The sequence below is a fragment of the Labeo rohita genome, chromosome 17 (assembly GCF_022985175.1).
Source record: "Labeo rohita strain BAU-BD-2019 chromosome 17, IGBB_LRoh.1.0, whole genome shotgun sequence".
NCBI classification, from domain to species: Eukaryota; Metazoa; Chordata; class Actinopteri; order Cypriniformes; family Cyprinidae; genus Labeo; species Labeo rohita.
In genome coordinates this window covers 18,887,521-18,910,468 of record NC_066885.1, presented here as the reverse complement: position 1 = coordinate 18,910,468, position 22,948 = coordinate 18,887,521, and the positions used below count along the sequence as shown (strand labels likewise).

The window sequence follows — 22,948 nt, the reverse complement described above, 5'->3', positions numbered from 1 at the left end:
TACGACTGAAGAAAGAAAGACATGAACATCTTGAATGTACATTACATTATTTGTACATTATTTGTTAATTTTTGTTCTGGAAGTGATTTTCACCTTTAAAGGAACACTCCACTTTTTTTGAAAATAGGCTTATTTTAAAACTCCCCTGGAGTTAAACAGTTGAGTTTTACCGTTTTCAAATCCATTCAGCCGATCTCTGGGTCTGGCGGTAGCACTTTTAGAATAGCTTAGCATAGATCATTGAATCCGATTAGACTGTTAGCATCTCGCTCAAAAATGACCAAAGAGTTTATATTTTTCCTATTTAAAACTTGACTCTTCTGTAGTTACATTGTGTACAAAGATGGACGAAACATGAAAAGCGATTTTCTAGGTTGATATGGCTAAGAACTATACTCTCATTTCGGCGTAATAATCAAGGAACCTTGCTACCGTACCATGGGTGCAGCAGGCGCAATGATATTATGGATATCAACTCTGCCGGCTGCAACTCTGCATCTACACAAACTTAGTGCCGGTCACTGTCAGGCGCTGCGTAATATCATTGCGCCTGCTGCACCCATGGTACGGTAGCAAGGTTCCTTGATTATAACGCCAGAATGACAGTATAGTTCCTAGCCATATCAGCCTAGAAAATCGCAACTTTTCATTTTCTGTCAGTCTTAGTACACAATGTAACTACAGAAGAGTCAAGTTTTAAATAGGAAAAATATCGTCATTATATATGGTCATTTTTGAGTGAGATGCTAACGGTCTAATTTAATAATCTATGCAAAGATATGCTAAAAGTGCTACTGCCAGACACGGAGATTGGCTGAATGGATTCAAAAATGGTAAAACTCAACTGTTTAACTCTAGGGGAGTTGAACAATGAGCCTATTTTCAAAAAAAGTGGAGTGTTCTTTTAAGGCATTAATCTCTGCTCTGATGATGGAAATAGGAATTTTTAATGCTTTAGCTCTTTTCTTACAGACACTTTTTTAATTTTTTAATTTCAATAATCTTTTGCTGCACATCAGAAATATATTCTTTGAATTAACTCCATGTGATGGATGATTAAGGAAATTTGGCCTTTGTGTTCCCTCATATTTATAATCCAGTGAAACTGGAAGCCATGGCTGGATAGTTTCATGCTCTTAGTCACCCTAGTGTGCTAAAAATGTAAACATGAATGGAAATATACTTCAGAGATATTTTACTCAAAAGAATTTCAAGGGGTACCAATAATTGTGGCCATTGTGTAAAAGAGAAAAGATTTTCCCCACTCTCACTTTTTTAACATTTTAATTAAAGGTTAGATAAATTGTAAATCTTTGAATGAAAGATTAAATGGATAAACAATGCAGATTTATTTTCGTTGCCGTCTTTCATCATATTTACCAAGGGTATGAATAATTTTGACCACAACTGTAGATGTGACAACGCAGGACATTTTCTACTGCTACACTATGTAAATTTTGATTTACATAAATTGGAAAGCCTATTTGCCATTATGTTGGATGATAACATGTTTTAAATCACCAATAAGCTTTGTTAATTTCGACTAGCTCTGTCCCTTTCTATGATTGTGTTGGTTAGTTATTTTCCCCACTCTAGGTGGAACTTGATGGCTGTGCAAATGGATTTTTAAACGCCAGTCGCATTTTGTATTGTCATATTTAACAAAAAGAAAAAGCTCCCAATTTCAGGACTGTCCAACATTGTACCAATTGTACCAATCATGGTTTGTGAGAATGTGGGATCTACAGTCATCCTAGTTTTATGAATACTGTGAATTTGGACATGCTGACCTGTCCATCTTATTTTACAAAATGGAAGTGGGCTATTTTCTATGAATGTGCAAGACTTCCATGTAATAAATAACTAGAAGGATAACAATGTGCATTAAACAGTAAAACTATTTGCATTACAAACAAGTGTGTTTGCAGTGTTGGGGAGTAACTAGTTACATGTAACGGAATTACGTAATTTAATTACAAAATAAATGTAATTGTAATTAGTTACAGTTACTGAGAAAAAATATGTAATTAAATTACAGTTACTTTTGAAAAATTCCAGTGATTACAAAGGGGATTACATCTGAATTTTTCCACACACCCACCCCCACTTACATTTAACTGCCTTTTTTTAAATTGCATTGACTGCTCTAAAATGAGACACCAATGTTTCAGGAGTTTAGGACACAGAACAGGACACGTGCTTATTCGATTACTGTTTTATTTCCTATTTGGGTTTATGCATAAACTATTTTTTAAGATTGTTTTTCCAAGGCATTGTTAGATGCTAGTGTTTTCTGTCATAACTATGCAAACATTTGATTTCAAACCCAGTATCATAGCTATTAAACTATTTCTTGTTATGATGTTATTCATGTTATGATCTTGTTATGACATATAGCACAACTGCGCTCACGGTGACCCGAGTTCGATTCCCGTCTCGAGGTCCTTTGCCAATCCCGATCCCCTCTCTCCTCCCAGCTCTTTCCTGTCATCTCTCTACTGTCCTATCACAATAAAAGGCATAAAAAGCCCAAAAATATAAGTAAAAAAAGTCTGAATTTGTGGTGGCTGTGCTTTAAATTAAATTATTACACAGCTCAGACTATTTTGGGGCAACTTAGGTCAGTGCTATATGTTTGATAATTTTTCTTGGCGGAAGTTTTGCATTTGGTTAGCTAATAAAATATTAAAGCTTAATTCAATATTATGTGGACAATTTCTTAATTCTGCCATCCTGGTATCATGGACTTGCTCTGTTGTTTCATACAAATGCAGCTGCTGCCTTTTTTTTTTTTTTTTGTACATTGTAATGGATTATAAGATAACTAACAAACTAGTACTACTACTTAATTATTTATGTGGTGAAATGTTGTGTAAGAAAACTGGTATGACTGCACTGTAACCCTAAAATGTCTAGTTTGAACTTGCCATTTGCTAGCAACTGATTTCTTCATGGAAGCTTTGCGTTCAAATATTTCAACTCAGATCAGTGTTTCGTGCCTAATAATTTTAACACAAAACATCTAAATAATCTATCTAGCAGCTGTGTAATAAGTGAGATAAATGTACATTCAGCCAGTTGTTATCGCAAAATAAAGATGTATATTATCGCTTACTTATTATAATTTTAATTCAAGTGATAAAGGATTTTGAAAGTCTGACAGTAATCAGTGTTGAGTGCTACTATAGGGTTAACTTTGCCTGGTTTAAATGTTTCAAAATGATTAACAGTTCAAATATTAGAAATTTAGAAGAGTAATCAAAAAGTAATTAAAAGTAATGTTACATTACTTTAATTAAGTAATTGAAAAGTTACACTACTTATTACATTTTAAATCAAGTAACTTGTAATCTGTAACCTATTACATTTCCAAAGTAACCTTCCCAACACTGTGTGTTTGTAATTACAACAATGCATTGCTGCAAAATGATAAGAAATACAAGTGTGCAAAATCAAGCAGTATTACAAGCTGTTTTGTACAGCTAAAAATTCCCAGAAGCAGAAGACACCGGAAACCTCATACATTTAAGTTACAAATGGCAGCACCTGTTCTTACGTTAAAAATAAGGTGGATATAATAGAGAAGTAGGCATATTTGGACGCAGTGTATATGTAAGGCTAAACCAAATACTGTCATGTATAAGAGCGGCCATGTGACGTGTGTCACGCGTTCCATCATGGCAGATGTATAGAAAGTGAAGGGAAAACAGCATAAAAATATCAACTTGATATAAAATCAGGGCGGATTATGTGACACTTCACTTCAAAACAAGCACAAATTGCAGTGAGGACTGCAGACTCAAGATGCGGGTTATCAGCAACAAAGATGACAATGACAACAGCAGCACATATGCGGTGATGTCTAACTATATTAGGCTACGAAATCCACGCCAGTAGAAGAACAGACACCAGTGACGCACAGACCTTTGTCTAGTAATCAGTTTTAAGCATGATAAATAAGCAAGAGGCTACGAGCAGAAGAGAAATAGCTAGTCAGTACGGCAGTGTGGTTCGTTTCCTTGCAGTGTTGTGGGCCACTGTTTGCAAAAAGCATGAGTGAGTCAAATGTTGCACCTCAAGGAAAACGGATTCGGCAATTTGTTTTGGCTCATACGCTGTCATATTTGGCATACGTGTTAAGCAAATGCAATACTATGAAGCATTTTCTTATTCGCTGTAAAAATGTAATCATTTAATCATTGTTGTTTTCATCCATTTGACTTGTCACAGTAATTTTTGGCACTTCCATAGGAGTTCTCTGAGTTTCATCTTGATTTATTTCATTAGTTCCACCATAAGTAAATTCAGAGTGGTTGGGTGAAGTGTAATGAACTTAACACTGTTGTAACTTTGGCAGTGCGGTTTGCTGTGAGAAACTGTACGAACGTGCCAGAAGGGAGAACGCTTTGTACTGAGAAATATAATTTGCAATATTATGCTTTCCAAAACATGTTTTAAAAAATGTGGCTGACGACTTGTATTTAATATTTACGAATGCTGTAACTCAAGCACCAATAGAGGACAGTGCAAACATTTGTGTAGTTTAAGGAATGGCTGTGTTCTCTTAAAATAAAAAAAAAAAGTTTTATGACACAGTTAGCTCTTATAGTTGCAGTCATACTTTCTCACATCATACATGCTAACTTGAAAGAGATTCACCCAATTATGAAAATCCTGTCATCATTTATTCATCCTAATGTCATTCCTCTGTATGACTTTCTTTGTTCTCTGCAAAACAAATGCTGAATGCTGGTAACCAGTTTTGGTGATCACTGACTTCCATTGTATGGACAAAAAACACTAAGACATGTATCCTCTTTTTTGTTCCACAGAAGAAAGTCAGTTAGTCATTTTGGAACAACATGAAGGCGAGTAAATGATGACAGTATTTTCATTTTTAGGTGAACTGTCCCTTTTAGGTGTCATGTTTAACAAGCTGTTTTGGACATATGGTCACCCTAGTTTTAACAATACTATGAATTCGGACACTCTGTTCTGCTCAGTTTTTCAGATACTGTCCATCTTATTTCACAACACGGAAGCAAGCTATTTCAAACAATTTCACTACATTAAAGTAAGCAATTTTCTTCCATTAGTCACTATATAATAAATAAAGTGAAAAAAGAAAAGAAAAAAACAAAGCGCAGAAAATAGTAAAACTATTTGCACTACAAACAAGTTTTATATATAGTGCTATATAACTGTAAGAGCTAACTGTGAAAAATTACCGTTTAAAAGTTTACATACACTTAATTCTTAATACTGTGTTGTTACCTGAATGATCCACAGCTGTTTTTGTTTTTTGTTCAGTGATAGTTGTTCACGAGTCCCTTGTTTGTCCTGAACAATTAAACTGCAACAAATTCTGTGTTTTTTCAGCATTTTTGTGTGTTTGAGCTCTTTCCAACAATGACTGTATGATTTTGAGATCCAACTTTTCACACTAATGCCAACTGAGGGACTCATATGCAACTATTACAGTAGGTTCAAACGCTCAGTGATGCTTCAGAAAGAAGCACGATGCATTAAGAGCCGGGGGGTGAAAACTTTTTGAATTTGAAGATCAGGGTAAATTTGACTTATTTTGTCTTCTGGGAAACATTTTTTGTAGCTTCTGAAGGGCAGTACTAAATAAAAAAAAAAGATATTTAGGCAAAATAAGAAAAATGTACACATCTCCATTCTGTTCAAAAGTTTTCACCCCCGGCTATTGATGCATTGTGTTTCCTTTTGAAGCATCAGTGAATGTTTGAACCTTCTGTGATAGTTGCATGTGAGTCCCTCAGTTGTCCTCAGTGTGAAAAGATGGATCTCAAAATCATACAGTCATTTTTGGAAAGAGTTCAAATACACAAAAATGTATGATCCCTCTTATTTTGGTAAAATAATAAACATTTTGTTGATTCTGCAAGGTGTATGTAAACTTTTGACTTCAACTGTATGTAAAACTAAACTGTAAAAAAAGAATATGCAATAAAATGTATTACAGTTTTTATACATTAATTTTAAACCTATTAAATAATGAAATTAACAATACAGTTCATTCACAATGCATTAAATTGATCAACAGTGATAGCAAAGACTACTACATTGTTACAAAACTTAGTTTTTGTTTTTATATAAACTAATGGTCCCACTTTATATTAGGTGGCCTTAATTACTATGTACTAACATCAAAATATAAGTGCAATGTGTTGTGTTCATACTGTATTGCAGAACACTTTTGCTGTTATTGAGGTGGGATACAGGTATAGTTAGGGACAGGTTTGGTGGTATGGGCAGGTTTGAGGTTGGGTTAAGGTGTAAAAGATGGGTCAACAGTGTAATTATAAATGTAATTACAAAAATAATTACAGATGCAGTTACATGCAGGTTTTTTTTTTTGTTAAATATTAGTACAACGTAAAAACATGTATCTACACAAGAAGTGCACTGTATTAAATGATTACTTGAAGTGTAAGTACATATTAGTTAAGGCCACCTAATGTAAACAAAAACCATAAACTATTTCAAATAAATTCTGTTCTTATGAACCTTTTTTATTTATCAAAGAATCTAAATATTACAATAAATATTTAAAGAAATCTCAAGAAAATATAGATAATAAAATAAATGTTTCTTGAGCACCAAATAGTGGATGAATAGTGGGTTTGTTTCCATTGACTCATGGAAAAATAAGCATTTAACAGAGGGTTTACACAAACTGAAACAATCCAATAATCCATGTACTCAACATAAGAGCAGTGCCTGTATAAAACATTTCACTGTTCAAAACACCTGAGAGTGGAAATGTATCATATTAGATAGAGAGCAGTAAAGTATGTGGCTTTGTTCATTTACCAGAAACCAAACATGCTAGATTTCAGCAAGATCCAGTCAATGGGCCTAGACAGCATGAACCATAACCACCATCAGTCAATCAGTCTGCCCGAGCCATGTGTCGTCTGCAGGTTAGTAGCTGCTAGCTGTGCTGTAACAACCACTGATCAATACTATTGGAGCACTGCTCCTCTATTTATACACCCTATACACACACACACACAAGGAAACAACTGTGTACTGCCAAAGACTCCGCTGCTGTACAAGATGTTATAGACAAGATTTATGTCATATTAAGATCTGTAAAAGCAAGTTTGAGGTTCACCCATAAATGAAATATCTGTCATCATTTGTCCATACAATGAAAGTTCAATTTTTGGAGTCTAGTAATTTCACTGTAAGGACAAAAATGTCCTTCAAAGCTCAGCAGAAGGAAGAAAGAAAGTCATATAGGTTTGAAACGACATAAGGGTGAGTAAATGATGACAGAATTTCCTTTTTAGGTGAACTAGGTCTTTAATCAGATCCAAACTGATGATTTCTAACGCCTGGAATTTGCATAAGATGAGCCAAAAATGAGCAGAGCACCAATTTAAAAATGTAATCACTGAGATGGTAAAGAGCTTTATGTCTCAATTCAAAGCTCAACATTAAGTTCTCACTCACATACTGTACATTTACATGTGCTTAATCCTGTGGAGAATCATCTGGATGAGCGACACTATAAGATGAGACTGCACACTGTATCTAATTACAGCTCTCTTTTAGGACTGCTAAGATTCTCATTGTCACCTTAATAGCTGTATGTTCACACTTTATTAGTGAGTATTTTACAGCTCTCTTCCTCAGTGCCGACATGCCCACTAACTAACCCTTGGCAAAGTGCACTCGGCTGGAGACAGCGCAAGTTCTGTTGGGCTTTGAGGTGCTACAGCAGATCATTAAAATAACATGACAGGCTTAGCGGGTGGTGCACCTCTAAATTGACTTCATAATTTCGATATTTTGCCTATGATAGGGTGAACTGGACTACCTCACACAGCATGAGGTGCAACAAGCACAAAACAATACGTAAGCCAAGCTTTCGTGTGCGTCTCCAATCACTGTACTGCTTTCAGTTGTTTCATGTGAAATTAAGAATATTTCAAGTTTTAACCAGTTTAAGAATGTCATTTTTTTATTAAAGGTTGTGTTCATTTCAGTTGGTGTAAATATGAAGAGTAAGGGAGGTTTTACGTAAGGGAGTTTTTTTTTTTCCTGACTGTGCCTTTATGTGAATCAGAATGCATGAAACGGTTGCAGAACCACTGCATTTTAATCACGATCCAAACAAAGGTTACATGTAGCATGAGCAGTTTTCAATGTAAATTAGATTGTATAATTTAAAAATTTACAGCAAGAAAAATGGTATGACCTTAGCTTTGTGAAATTATAATGTATAAAACAACTGCACAAAGGGCTGGGTGATATGGCAAAAAAAATTAAAAACTTAATTATTTCTGTTTTTTTTTAACTAGTCATCTTGAAAATGTAATTACAACATGATTCAAGTATCTTTTTCTTTATTAACCCTCTAGTTAAAGAAAATTCTATTCCAAGTGCATCACACATGAAGTTGTCAACATGTAAATGTTGTAATGATGTAAATGTTAAACAAATCACTTGTTAAATATCTTTGCAGAAAAGATGCATCAACTACATCTTGTACAAACTTGTCTTATACATATGTTCAGAAATAATATGAGGAAAATGCTTTCAAAAATCTCAAAAGTCAAGGTAATTCAAATTCAAAATAACTGAAGGTATAACACCAGTAGACTATTATTAACTATAAATGTTCTGTAAAAACAATGAACAGCAGCTTTCAGCCTGTCAACATAATGCAAACGTGAAATATCAGACTTACAGTAGTTTTTCAAGGGTTTTTTATTCGATTGTGCTACTTCTCCTTTGTTTATTCTATGTAAACAGACACGTTTGACTGTTGCACTTGCATATTTTGCAGCGTCTCATACATGAAATGGCATTAAAAACACGGCACTCAAGTTAAAAGAAGTTCACTCCCATCTTCTTGCATGTTCTTCCTATTCCACTGGTCGCGGCGCATCTTTGTCAACACAAAAGCGTGTTCCGTGTGAACGCGCCTAGCGATATGAGCGCGTCACACATGAGCAGTTAATCACATGCGCCGACACGATTTCTAAAAAAAACAAATCGTGGCAAACGTTAAATTTAAATTAATAAAATCAGAAAAATCGCCCAGCACTAACTGCATGAAACAAATTTACACAATTTGTGAGACACAAATTCACTTTCTGACAGCAGGTGGCGCTTGTGGAACAGCAGCAATACAAAGTTTCTTTGGTTACCGCTGTAAACAAAGCAGCCGTGCCTTTAAAATACTACATTTGTATACATCATATGGAGGTAAGATGAGAAAACACCATCTAAACTTTTCTGAATAATGTCAATTCCTCTACATTCATCCATCCTCAATTCAGTATTTAGGATTTTCTTTCTATATTTCATGCATCGTGAATGGTGAGTTTGCTTTGCCTGCTACAGTATTTTCTCCTCCTCCTTCTTTGCATTTATCTTCAGCATCTCTGGCTTCTGTTATGGGCCGTTTACAGTTGATTGATTTGCCCAGTTAAAGAACTAGTTGTGTGTTATTATTAATATCAAACATTAGTGAGAAGTGTATGCAGTTAACAGGGATCCACTCTCAATTGACCTTTCGCAAAAACCCGCCCTCTTTAGTTACTGTTGCTATGTCTGACAAACAGTGCCACTCTCACGCTACACCATCATGTTCTAACGCAGTGAACAATACATAGCGGAGTAAAGAGGAAACTGACAACACGCAGACAGACAAGACAAAGCAGGTTACTTCTGGTATGAAACAAGGTCTCAGCTTTAAAATGTTGTGATTTTGTAAGAAATTCAAACAATAAACGCTCTTTAATGTGTCGTGACAGATCAGTGTGTTGCCTAATTAGATCATGACATGTGAACCGATCGTCTTTTCTTCTTTACTTGAAGCATGAAAACAAACATGAATGAACATCAGAACATATTTTATTTCAATCACGGAAAGACGTCAATACACGTTTCAAGTTTAAGTTCAGCAAAGTAATTTTTTGCATTCCAGATAACTCAAAATTAGGATTTTTTCCCACCTCCTACTTGGAAATAACATCTGGAACACTGATTTAAGTCAGATATATGACCTGTGATCTCGGAGCAGATGACTGACTTCAGCAAGACGTGCCATTTGACGTCACTGCTTCCTTATGTCCTTATGTCCAACTTAAAAACATTAGACATTAAGTTATTAAAATTAGATCTTAATTTGAGATTTTTGTCAGCTGTTTTCAAAACGAAAGGCAGAATTTTTAGTTTTTTAATCTATTTTTACCATAATTGACAGAAATATGTTAATGCAACGTGATTGGCTGGAACTTACTTAAGTTGGAAGTCGGACATTTTAAATCGGATGTTCCCTCTTCCGACCTTGTCTGGAACATGTATTAATCTACTCTCCTGTCTGATTTGCTTCAAAATGGTGGATTCTGCGTTATGACTGGTCAGATTGCCCGTCAATCAAGCTGTTTGCGAAGGGTCAATTGGTGACACAGTCTACCTTGCTTAGCTACTTGTACTAGTATGTCGGGGGTTTTTTAATTCACACAGTGTCCGTAATTCAAATCAGTTTACATTCTGAACCAGTATATAACCCAGCACTGATGAGATTATGAAAGCTGTTTTCTTAAAAATCATTGCATTTGTCTTGTTGCAAAACTTTTATTATAAGCATCAATAAGAATGTCCAGAATAAAGAAAATGTGGTGTACCCATCAATTAAAAGTAATAACATATTTTAAACCCTGAATATATATGACTATACAGGTAAATATAGGTGTGAAAAAAAAATACGTTTATGTAATTATGCACAATAAACAGTAAAATCAGTAATATTGTGAAATATTATTACAATTCAAATTAAAACAACAGTTTCTATTTTAATATTTAAAATGTAATATATTCCTGTGATAGCAAAATTGAATTAGCGTTTTTAAAAAAAATCTTATTATTATCATCAATGTTGAAAACAGCTGTGCAGCTTAATATTTTTGTCAAAACTCTAATGTATGTTTTCCAGCATTCAGTGATGAATGGAAACCTCAAAAGAACAGTGTTTATTTAAAATAGAATTTTGTAACATTCTAAATGTCTTTACTGACACTTTTGATCAGTTTTTCACATCACTGACCTAAAAAATGTCAAAAGATATTTCATCCTTTACATATATACATCAGTAAAACAAACAAAAAGTTATAAATGCTTAAATAAATTAGACACTTGATCTGTAAAGTTCATGCTGATGTTTTAAGGTTCAGCTCTAAGTGACTCGAGTATACCTTGTCATAGGGCTTTTTTCAGTAACTGGATGTACAGACTAAAAAAATAAAAAATAAAACACTACATGACTGTGTTTGTGCTTGGTTCTCCTGAAGAGATAATTGTGTTTTCCAAACCCTGCTTGAACACCCATGAAAATGATGTAACCTCCCGGTAAACTGCATTGACACTGAGACAAACACTACATATTTTTAGTCATTTCAATTACTGCAATATGCAGTGTTTACTTCATTACCGAAAGCAATTAACAAGTTTCTTTGTTAACTCTCCGTCGTATTTCCACGTCGGGGCACATGAGAGTCCATATCTCAATAATGCTATTAAATGAAATAGCAAAGCTCCATGGGTGCACCTTACTTATGAAACACATTTTAAGACTATTTTGCCAGAGCCACAGCATTATATATAACAACAAGAATCCATTCAGCCATCTGATTGGCTGAAAGACCAAAGGTTGCTTTGCGTTGCCGCTGCACATTGTTGAAAAATCAAGATGAATGGGATGCTACGAAGCCACGGTCCTCAAAAACAGACATGCACGCACGCATACACGCATGCACACCGTCATGTATCTCATGGTAATGAAAGCTCTTTGAATACTCTCCAGAACAGCTGCTCAACAATGGGCTATGTGCAGCTCTCATCTCTTACCCCAGTGTGGGAGTGTGTGTGTGTGTGTGTGTCTGTGAGTGCGTGACCCCACCACACATGGCTCTCGTCATCATAATGGCACTCAGATAAGTACTTCACAGGCAATCATAATCAGTTGCCAAGCAACTAGAAAGACTCACATAGAAAGACCAGTGCTGGGAAGATGACCATATAAGCTAATATCGATAATTCAGATATAATGTCTTAGGCAATGTAAATGTATAATTGCATTCAAATCTACAGCTTTCTAAGCTTATTTTGTTGCAACACTATGAATAGCAAAACACACTGATCTTTTATGCCCACTTTCAGGGATTCGTGTCCATGTGCGTCAATAAACCTAGCTCCACGACAACAGGGAATTTTTTTTTTTTTTTTTTTTTTTTTTTTTTTTTTTTTTATACTTGTTTTAGACCCATGATGGATGCATTAGGCTGACATTAAATCACTCATCAAACACAAGTAGCTGTTCCGCACAGCCGTCATCAGCTATGCTCATCTGCCAGCCGCGTCTATGCTATGGACTGAGCAATGGATCGGTTAGCGCTTAGCATGAAGAGTGCGGCAGCCCCGCTGATTAATAAGAACACTTTGAGGAGCGGTAATGCAAAAAGGTGCAAACTTCAAACAAAGGCGCTATCACTTTAATTAAGCCTGATAATCCAGAGCACTAATGGATTCACAGTCTATTAGGCAGCCCCTTGATAGCACTAAGGACTTTTGTCAATGTGAGAAAGAAGAGGAGATGGTAAAGAGAGTTTCCATTTCTTTCACCGCAGGTCATAATGCTGCCCTTTGTTGCTAGTTTTGTTATATGCTTCTTATTGTAAATGTATGGAGTGATTCTGCCTTTAAAACCTATATTTCATATTAAGTTTATTTTCAATATCGCCATTTCTCTTCCAAGATAGAACCACTCAGTCATTTCATCAAAGGCGATTTTAAGTAATCTCCCAGAATGTGATTTTGAATCATTTAAATTATGAGTAAAGGCCATTTACACCAAAGCTGATAACTATAACATTAACAATGAAGATATAGTGACTGGAAGAATAGTGAAGTCCACACCACAACTGCAATTTTTTTCCAGTTGATGAATGATACAAAACTTGACAGCCAATCAGAATGCATTATGCTTTCAAAAATAAAGCCAAAAATGAAAATTGTCATTAATTACCTTTGTGGAGCTTCGGAACACAAATTAAGGGGATAATTCACCAAAAAATTGTAATTAGCCCATTATTTATTCACCCTGCAGGCATCCTAGGTGTATATGACTTCCTACTTTCAGACAAATGCGATCAGAGTCATATTAAAAGTTATCCTGCCTCTCCCAAGTTCTATCGGGGCATTGGGTGGGAGTTTCTCTTCATCAGTCCTAAACAGGTCCAGTAAAGTGCATCCATCAATAATAAAACGTGCCTCACATGGCTTCGGGCGGTGAATAAAGGCCTCCTATAGTGAATCGATGCATTTTTGTAAGAAAAATATCCATATCTAAAACTTCAAAATAATCACTTTACTCTAGTTTTCGCCAACTGGCTGTACATGGAAGCAACTCCATGCAGATGACGTAATATGCAACGTACGTGAATGCGCCGTGGAGAACCCAAAATAAAACAATGGTTACGAATTAGAAGTTCAAAACTATGATTTGTAAAGAAAAATGTCAGAGGATTTCAATATAAACCAAGAGGAGACTAGTTTTCCTTTGCTAAAGTCAGGAAGCTTTGTTTCTTTTGCTCCTGTAAACAAACGTTGGTTTTCACAAGACTCACTGGCCACATGCGCAATGGCGACGTATTACGCATCCGCCCGGAGCGGCTTCCATGTACAACTGTTAGTGCAAGCTAAATTATAGTGATTATTGTGTTTTAGATTTAGATATTTTTCTTACAAATATGCATTGATTTGCTACAGGAGGCCTTTATTCACGCTGTGGAACCGTGTTAGGCACTTTTTTATTATGGATAGATGTACTTTATTGGACTTGTGTTGGACCGATGAAGAGAAACACCCGTCTATTGCCATTTTAAAGCTTGGAAGTGCCAGGATAATTGGATTGGATTTGTCTGAAAGAAGGAAGTCATACACCTAGGATGCCTGGAGGGTGAGTAAATAATAGGCTAATTTTTATTTTTGGTTGAAGTATCCCTTTAAGATATTTTTCATGAAATCCTTGAACTTTCTGACCCTGCATTGTCAGCAACGCAACTACCAAGTTCAAGGCCCAGAAAGGTAATAAGAATAGTCAATGAAGTCATTATTTTAGTTTTCTTTGCACGCAAATGTATTCTTGTAGCTTCCTCATATTAAGATTAAACCACTGATGTCACAAGGACTATTTTAAAGATGTTCTTACTACCTTTCTGGTGAGTAATTAATGATAGAATTTTTATATTTGGATGAACTATCACCTTAATTTGACCTCAGTCTTCCAGTTGCTGTGAATATATTTTTTATTACAACAAGTATGCTTCTAAAATGAAAATATAAACACATCTTCAGCTATAAATCTATTTACATTTATATAAATCTCGGCACTGATGTACTTATAGCCACCGCGTTAGCTTTGCGTTAATGCTTTGCATACTGTATTATAATAGAAATTCTATTACTTTTTAAGCTGGTTCATGGTCAAGCAGTCTTGCTCCACCTTTAATGTTGAGATTTGACTTAGGGTGGTCCTTGATCCTTACAGCTCAAGAGACATTTGTTATCCTCTACTGTACTTAAACTGCTCTCTGGCTCAGACTTTAACTTGTATCATAACAAAGCCGCAAAGCAAAGAGGCCAAATGGAAGTATAACTAGCTGAATTTGATTGCCATGGCCAGCTTATGTGTAGAACATCTTGTCCTTAAAGCGACAGTTCACCTGAATGAAGCTTCTATTATTATTACCTTCCCTCATATCGTTCAAAAGCTGTTCTGACTTTTTTCTGTCGAACACAAAAGGTGAATTTTTGAAAAACATCCTGTTGTCCTATTGAGTATAATGAAAGTTACCATTTTGGGTTCCCCAAAGAACTTTTCAGTGAACAGTTCTCAAAACAACGTTACACAACATTTTTACACAATAAGAACCTTTAGTGCATTGGAAAGTGGATGCCAATAACTGTAAAGAGAGCAGCAGTTATGTCCAATTCATGAATGAATTGTTCTGTTGAGTCAGACCTTTTTAATGAATCATTTGATCCAGTTCACAAAACCAGTCTAACCTATGTGTTTATCAAGTCATATGAAGCTATGGAATAATGCAACAAGTTGCATTGACTACTTTTGGAATAGTTTAGACATTTTATATTTGAAAGCTCCAGTCCACATTCATTATAACTGCATGGAAAACCCTTGAATACACTATTAAAATGTCTCCTTTTGTGTTCCATGGAAGAGAGAAAAGCATGTTTTTATTGTCACTATTCCTTTAAAGACAAAGTCTGCCTGTAGTATGACAGGGAATTAAACATACGAAGGAACTGAGCAGTTCTATTGTTAGGATTACATTCATCTGTTGTCACACGTATGTTGTCACACATCAGACTTACCCTATATGTAACAATAAAAGAAAAGAGAAGGAAGTGTGACTCAAAGTGACAGCTCTGGGTTGTCTGATAACATTTACATCTGAGCTACATGTTCTTTTCCATTTGAACAGTACGGCATACGAAACTGAACTTGCTCACTCCATCCTGCGAACACATTCCAACACATACAGTACAACGAAACAATATAAGCACAGAATTGTTTGAGACTGTCTGCACAACAATGTCACCTTCACCTCATACACACTTATTCAACATCTCACATCGAACTATTTAAAGTGTTAAATGCTCTGAGTGCTTATGCTCAAGAGAGCCTCCCCATCTGAGAACGTGTATACAAGGCGTTGAAGGAGCTCAGGTTGCTGTTGTTCTCATTCGCATTTTTTTCTTCTAAATATATTTAAACAAGTACTTCTATTTTCCAAAACACATACTGACAACGTCAGGCCTAAAAAAAAGGTGTTTCTTGTTAAGTGTCACATGATGCTTGTTGTTGTTGTTATGCTTATCAAAATACTGCTCTGTATTTTAACACCTGTACGTCTTAAAACACTACAGACTGCAACCTCTGCACTTTGTGTCGCAGAATAAACTAGGAAGCCTCAAGGGAGGGAAGGAGATTTTGGGAAGAAAATGATGTTTGATAATGGTGGGAAATTATGTTGTTGTCAACACCTCACATCTCGTCACAAACTTTGTAAGACGCGCACAATGAGTAATATTTATGGAGCTAGTATTGTTCTGGTGATGTGTCACAGCGCAGGTGCTTACAAAACAGAATACGCATTTTGCCAAAAGATATTAATAACTGTGCAGATGTCATCGAATGCGCCTTTTAAGGTGGTGGTGACAGTCTGACTGCTGTGTTATCGCTGTGTTATGCGATTTTTGAGGATAAGAATCTACACAGAAGACTTGCATTATTACAAGTACTTATGAGTTCAAATGCTCTTTTACTGCATGAAGGTTGTCAGATGTGACTTTCACTTTCATGTCATTCTAAACACAGTAAAGTTAAAACCATATCCATTTATCAGAATGCTCATTTCCATACAAGAGCAGACAGAAATCGGCGACTTTTAAGCTTCAAAAAGGACAAAAAGTCAATATTCCAGTTCGGTTTGCTTCAGTAGATCACAACTGGTAGATTTTGCCGAAATAATAGGAAATTATAAAATAAAATATTAAGAAGTAGTGCTGTCAAATAGATTAATCGTGATTAATTGCATTATACGTATATATAAATACACACACGTACATGTATATATTTAGGAAATATATGTAGTATATGTTTATATTTGTATGTAATATAAATCAGATAATTGTGAATAAATATACATGTGTAAATATTTCAGTAACACTTTATTTTACAGTATCCTTGTTACACATGTGACATGTACTTATTATTATAATAACAATAAAAGATGCATAATTACATGCAAGTAACTCTAATCAAAACCCTAATCCTAACCATATAGTAAGTACATGTAGTTAATTATTATTACTCAGTAATTAAATGTATAATGATACTGTAACAATAATACTGTAAACAATAATAAATAGTTAATTTTTGATATGGATATATTCCAAAATCTCAGAATGTTTGAATCGGTTGCTTAATTCAATGCCATTGTCACTTCTCCTTTTTATAAATTTACAGTGTAATTTTGTCACAGCAGTATTAGTCATTGCAAAAAAAAAAAAAAAAAAAAAAAAAAAAAAGAAAGAAAAGAAAAAACTCCATAGCAACAATGCAGGTATTATGTATTGGTTTAGTAATCTCTATCCAGTTAATATGAATATTTAACACTTCTCACACTGTTCTTTAAAATGCACCGTTTATATATGAAGTTCAAGGCCACGTTACACAACCGTTTTATCAGGTGAGCCAAAATAAATCTTGCCTTGATGTTCACTCAGGTTAACATAAACTTGTATTGTAGTATATCCCAAACATCAACAAAGAAAGCATAAAAGCTCTGGACACAATCCACTGAATAGTTTTGAAAGAATGCAATTGAGTGGGAGAGACAGGCCTGCAGTGCTCTGATGCTGTGTTAGTACAAGCCCTTCACTAGTTCAATAAGTGCCCGACGTCACCATGTCGTCATCGCTGTCAATGGAAAATACAATGCAGAACACTTGATGCTGCACATCCAAGTGTGTTTCTGATGCTTCACTTTATGGAGTATACTCATAGTATGACAGAATTCATTTTAACCACCATTTTCTATCTTTCTTTTATCTTTTGAAAGTTTAAACTTACTTGTAAGCTTGTATGTTCTGCTTGACAGACTTCTAAATGCATAAATTCACGGATAAAATCAGTAGGGAGATATTTTAGTAGGCTGTCATATACAGATGCTGCTTTAAAACAACGCCAATATATAAATAAAGCCTTTAAGTTCGTGGTAACGCAAAATTCAGTGAGTTTGAAAAGAAAATAAGCACGAAATGTGTAAGAAGTCCAACAAGTAGGCTAAAAGTTATTTCCAAACTCCGTACGGTCACTTCTTTCGTTATATTTAGGACGATTACATCGATGGCATTTTTGCGTGAACGGCAATGAATGAAACATGAGGAATATGGAAAGTGTTACCTTCTGGTCCACGATGGAGCATGCCATCTCTCGGACCTGCGCCAGGCTGAACTCGCCGGAGTCCAGCAGGACGGGTTCCCGGCTCAACCCGATCTGGATTTGGAAGGAAATGCCTTGCGACCCCGGGAGGGGGCTCGGCGGTCGGATCACCGGAGGCACGCTCATATGAATCCCCTGGTGTTAACGCACAATCACGTCTGGACAGCGATCAGATCGGGCTGTTTGATCGAGTTCACACACCGGTTGCGCAAACTGAGGCAAACTTCAGATCCCTAAAGACGTTCAGAGGGTAAACAGACGAAAAACGCGAATTTCAAGCAAAAACGCTAGCACGGAAATGCAAAGAGTTATTTGGACATTGAGAGGCGATGATGATGATGATGGAGATATAGACGTCAGATATGTTTAATGTTGGGCTCTGATCAGACACCGCCTCCTGGCTGGTTCCTTCATCACGGAGGCTCAGATGATGCTGCAATGGCGAACGGGGATGTGAATGTCAAAGTTTCTGTGCTGTGGATTAATTCTTTACACTCTGAAACATAGATAAATCATTTTCGGTTACAGGTCGTGTGGAACGGAGTCGATACCCTGACAAAAAAATTGCCATGGTAACCATAATTTCCGCCAAAATACTTCCGCAAAACCATATGGGGCATCCTTCAAACAGTGTAAGGGGTTTTTAGAATATTTCCTTTCTGTTTTACATAGGAGTTATGACTAGTGGCACGTTACCACGTGTAGGAGTTTAATCTACTAGATTTTTACTATTTCTTACAAGTTATGCTGTTGCCAAGGTGTTTGTTTTATTATTTTTATTATTTATTTATTTATTTTAATTTATTTTATTTTTTGGCTTCTAGGGGATTGGCCCAACTTAAGTCCCTCTGAAATTTTAAATTTATGCCTAGTTTTATAACAGTCGCAAAAAAAAAAAAAAAAAAAAAAAAAATATATATATATATATATATGTGTGTGTATATATATATATATATATATATACATATATATAGACCATTTCGCTAGATGTAAACAACACTGGTCCAGAAGCACTTCTTGTTTTTTTTTTTTTTATTTCACATATACAAATAAATCTTAAAGGTGCTAATGTAACATTTTCATCCAGTCAAATGTTATGTTGGTTGTATTTTTTTGCGATGTTTGTGTAAAGTTAAAAAAAAAAAGAAACAAGAAGTGTATCGGGACCAGTATGTTTACATCTGACGAAATGGTCTATATATACACTACCGTTCAAAAGTTTGGGGTCAGTAAGACTTGTAATAGTCTTTAAAGAAGTCTCTTATGCTCATCAAGGCTGCATTTATTTGATTAAAAATATAGAAAAAAAAACAGTAATATTGCAAAATGTTTTTACAATATAAAATAATGTTTTGTATTTTAACATACTTTAAAATAGAATTTATTCCTGTGATGAAAAGCTGAATTTTTATCAGCTGTTACTCCAGTCTTAAGTGTCACATGTTCCTTCAGAAATCATTCTAATATGCAGATTTATTATTAGAATGATCAATGTTGGATAATATCAACAGTTGTGCTGCCAAATATTTTTTGGAACCTGTGATTTTTTTTTTTTCAGGATTCTTTCATGAATAACAAGTTTAAAAAGTACAGTGTTTATTCAAAATATAAATATTTTATAACAATGTAAATTATTTATTATTAACTTTTAAGAAACTTTTAATTATTATTATTTAATTATTAACTTAATACATCCTTGGAGAATAAAAGTATTAATTTCTTAAAAAAAAAAAAAAAAAGAAACAATAAAAATGTACTGACCCCAAACTTTTGAATGGTAGTGTACATATATAAAACACTCATAGGTTGTGCTCTTTTCATTATGCAGAACAACCAACCAAAAGGCATCAGCAACAATATAGCAACAGGCCAAACTGCTTAGAACACCTTAACAACACTATATCAACCACAAATCACAGTACTTGTCAAAAGTTTGAAAATATATTTTAATATGAATATATAGAATATATATACATAAATATAGATTTCAAAATGTCATTTATTCCTGTGATGCAGAGCTGAATTTCAGCATCATTACTTCTGTCTTCAGTTTCACGTGATCCTTAAAGGAGATGTTCACTTCCAGAACAAATATTTACGCATAATGTACTCACCCCATTGTCATCCAAGATGTTCATGCCTTTCTTTCTGCAGTCGTAAAGAAATTATGTTTTTTGAGGAAAACATTTCAGGAATTATCTCCATATAGTCGACTTCTATGGTGCCCACGAGTTTGAATGTCCAAAATGCAGCATTCGTCAAAAGACATAATTTTTTTTGCGGCTGAAGAAAGAAAGGCATGGACATTTTGGATGACAATGGGGTGAGTACATTATCTGCACATTTTTGTTCTGGAAGTGGACTTCTCCTTTAAGAAATAATTTTAATATGCTGATTTGCTGCTCAATTATTATTGGTGCTCAGTTACTGTCAGTCTAGAAACTCTAGATGGCGCAGACTGATGACATTCACAGCGTTAATAATTTGGCACAAGCTGATTGGTTCATGTTGCATACACACCCAATGAGCTGGCTGCTTTACATTTAAATGGCTGGTTAGCATTTCGATTTTCAGAGTTCCTCCGAAACCCTCCACCTCCCTAGCTCCACCTGTATAGATCTGCTATGGGTTATTATATATGCTATTTGTGAAGCAGCAGAATGTCTTAAATACTCACAGCACCATATTGGCGTATGTATTGGCAGTAGCAAGTTCCTATACTTGCTTAGCAGCAGCAGCAGTAATCTGCAAAAACAGCGGCAATTCAGCAGCGTAGCACATCTGTTCCGCCAAGAGCAAATACATTAACATTGTCAAATCCATTACCATGCTAAAATCTTCAGAGAGATATAAATGATATAAATACAAAGATCTGGCATGAAACTCTATGATGACGCAGTCCGATAGGTCTAACTCAATCTGACATAACGACATCATTATCATGTCACAGCTGATTGGTTCTCTCCTGTATCGGTAGCCAATGAGCCAATGAGCTTGCTGCTCAACATTCAAATATTCATTCAAATATTCAGATATGCCCCTGTTGAAGCACCATTCGGGCTTGTAACTGAAAGGTTGTGAGTTCGAGTCCCAGAATTGAAGGTGGGGGGAGTGAATAACCAGCGCTCTCTCCACCCTCAATACCACGACTGAGGTGAGTCCCTTGAGCAAGGCACTGAAACCCCAACTGCTTCCCGGGGCACCGCAGCAATAGCAGTATGGCTGCTCCGGGTGTGTGCGCGTGTTTGTTCACTCACTACTGTGTGTGTGCACTTGGATGGGTTAAATGCAGAGCACAAATCCCGAGTATGGGTCACTATACTTGGCCACACGTCACATCCAAATATATGACTAGCGCTTGCTGTAACCCTGAAACCCTCCACCTTCCCCAGCTCCACCTGTATAAATCTGATACGAGGTGCTTCAAGTATGCTATATGGGGGTTATTTCATGTATGTTATATGTGCAGCAGCAGTATTTCTAACATGCTCACAGCAGCATGTTGTGGATGTATTGGCAGATCTTTGTACTTTGCCGCAGCAGCCGCAGCGTAGCAGATCTACGCCAAGACCAAATACATTAACACTATGTACATTACCATGCCAATTCCTCCAAGAGTTGTCATGACAGAACTGTTTTTATAATTATCAATGTTTAAAATAGTTTTTGTTGCTTAATATTTTGTGGGGCATTCTTTTTTTGTAACATCATAAATGTTTTAACTCTCACTTTTGACCAATTTAATGCATTTTTGCTGAATAAAACCAATAGTTTCTGTTAAAAACATGCAAACATGCCCCAAACATTTGAATGGTATCATGGTTTCTGCATACATATTAAATAGCAAAACTGTTTTCAAAGTTGATAACAATGAGAAATGTTTCTTGAGCACCAAATTAGCATATCAGAATGATTTCTGAAAGATAATGTAGCACTAAAGACTGGAGTAATGACTGCTGAAAATTCAGCTTTTCCATCACATGAATGAATTACATTTTGAAATATATTACAATGGAAAATAGTTCTTTTAAATTGTAATACTACTGGTGACAGTGCAGGTAGCATCTTTGCTAAACTGATTAGTGTTTGCCCACTAGTGTTCACTTCACACTGACAAGGGCACACCAGTTATAGCGTTTTCCCAGACAGAGTTGAGTGGCTCATTAAATGCCTTTTATTTAGATTGAAACTTACACATTAGGATGCAAATAACTCTGACCAGGCTTGAGTGGGCCAACTGTGTTCATGCACCTCCGTGTGTGCCGGCATTTTGTAAACAGAAGGGCTCAAGGACTTGTAGTTGCTAGGAGAGAGGCCAGCTGATGCTCGCCTCCCACGCATAGAGCAACTGTGTGTTCATCACTGCTGTAGTACCATACAGAAGGCCACCAATATCACTCGATTCAATTAGAGAGATCACTAATAGGACTGCTTGTTTTAGGTCAAATTAGACCCACACAGGCTTACCGCTTTGTCAGAGAGCAGACAAATTTCCCCAAACAAATGATGTGTTGATTGTGGCAACATTTGTTACAGTCAGTTTCTTTCACAACAGGAAGTGTTATTTCTAGCTATATTGTTGGCTGGCTGTCAAAATGAGTTTTTCAAAGACAAAATGAGCATTTTTTTGTCTTAAGATATAATGTTTACAGTACATTGTGACCATATTTATGAAGTTAAATGTCCTGTCTCACAGGCTGATGGATGCATCACCATTGTGATAATTAATAATCCATGTCCTTTTTAAATTAACTAGCTGCCTGAACACTAACGTTTAATTTACTATATGTAATTAAAGGGATAGTTGAACCAAAATAGAAAAATCTGTCATCATTTTCTCAAACCTGCCCATACAGTGAACGTCAGTCAGGTCCA

The 22,948-nt window shown here is 35.5% G+C and overlaps 2 protein-coding genes across 3 annotated transcripts in view; one reads left to right on the top strand and one right to left on the bottom strand.

Annotated features, from left to right (window-relative positions):
* Positions 1–18,599, bottom strand: part of prkd1 (protein kinase D1) — a 56,636-nt gene extending 38,037 nt beyond the window's left edge. For both annotated transcript variants that reach the window (XM_051133375.1, XM_051133376.1), the window contains exon 1: positions 18,035–18,599. In XM_051133375.1, coding sequence (XP_050989332.1) covers positions 18,035–18,199 — 165 coding nt within the window. In that variant the 5' untranslated portion in view covers positions 18,200–18,599. The remainder of the gene's footprint in view (positions 1–18,034) is intronic.
* g2e3 (G2/M-phase specific E3 ubiquitin protein ligase) overlaps positions 1–22,948 on the top strand; it is a 102,602-nt gene that overhangs the window by 22,392 nt on the left and 57,262 nt on the right. The gene's annotated exons all lie outside the window — the stretch shown is intronic.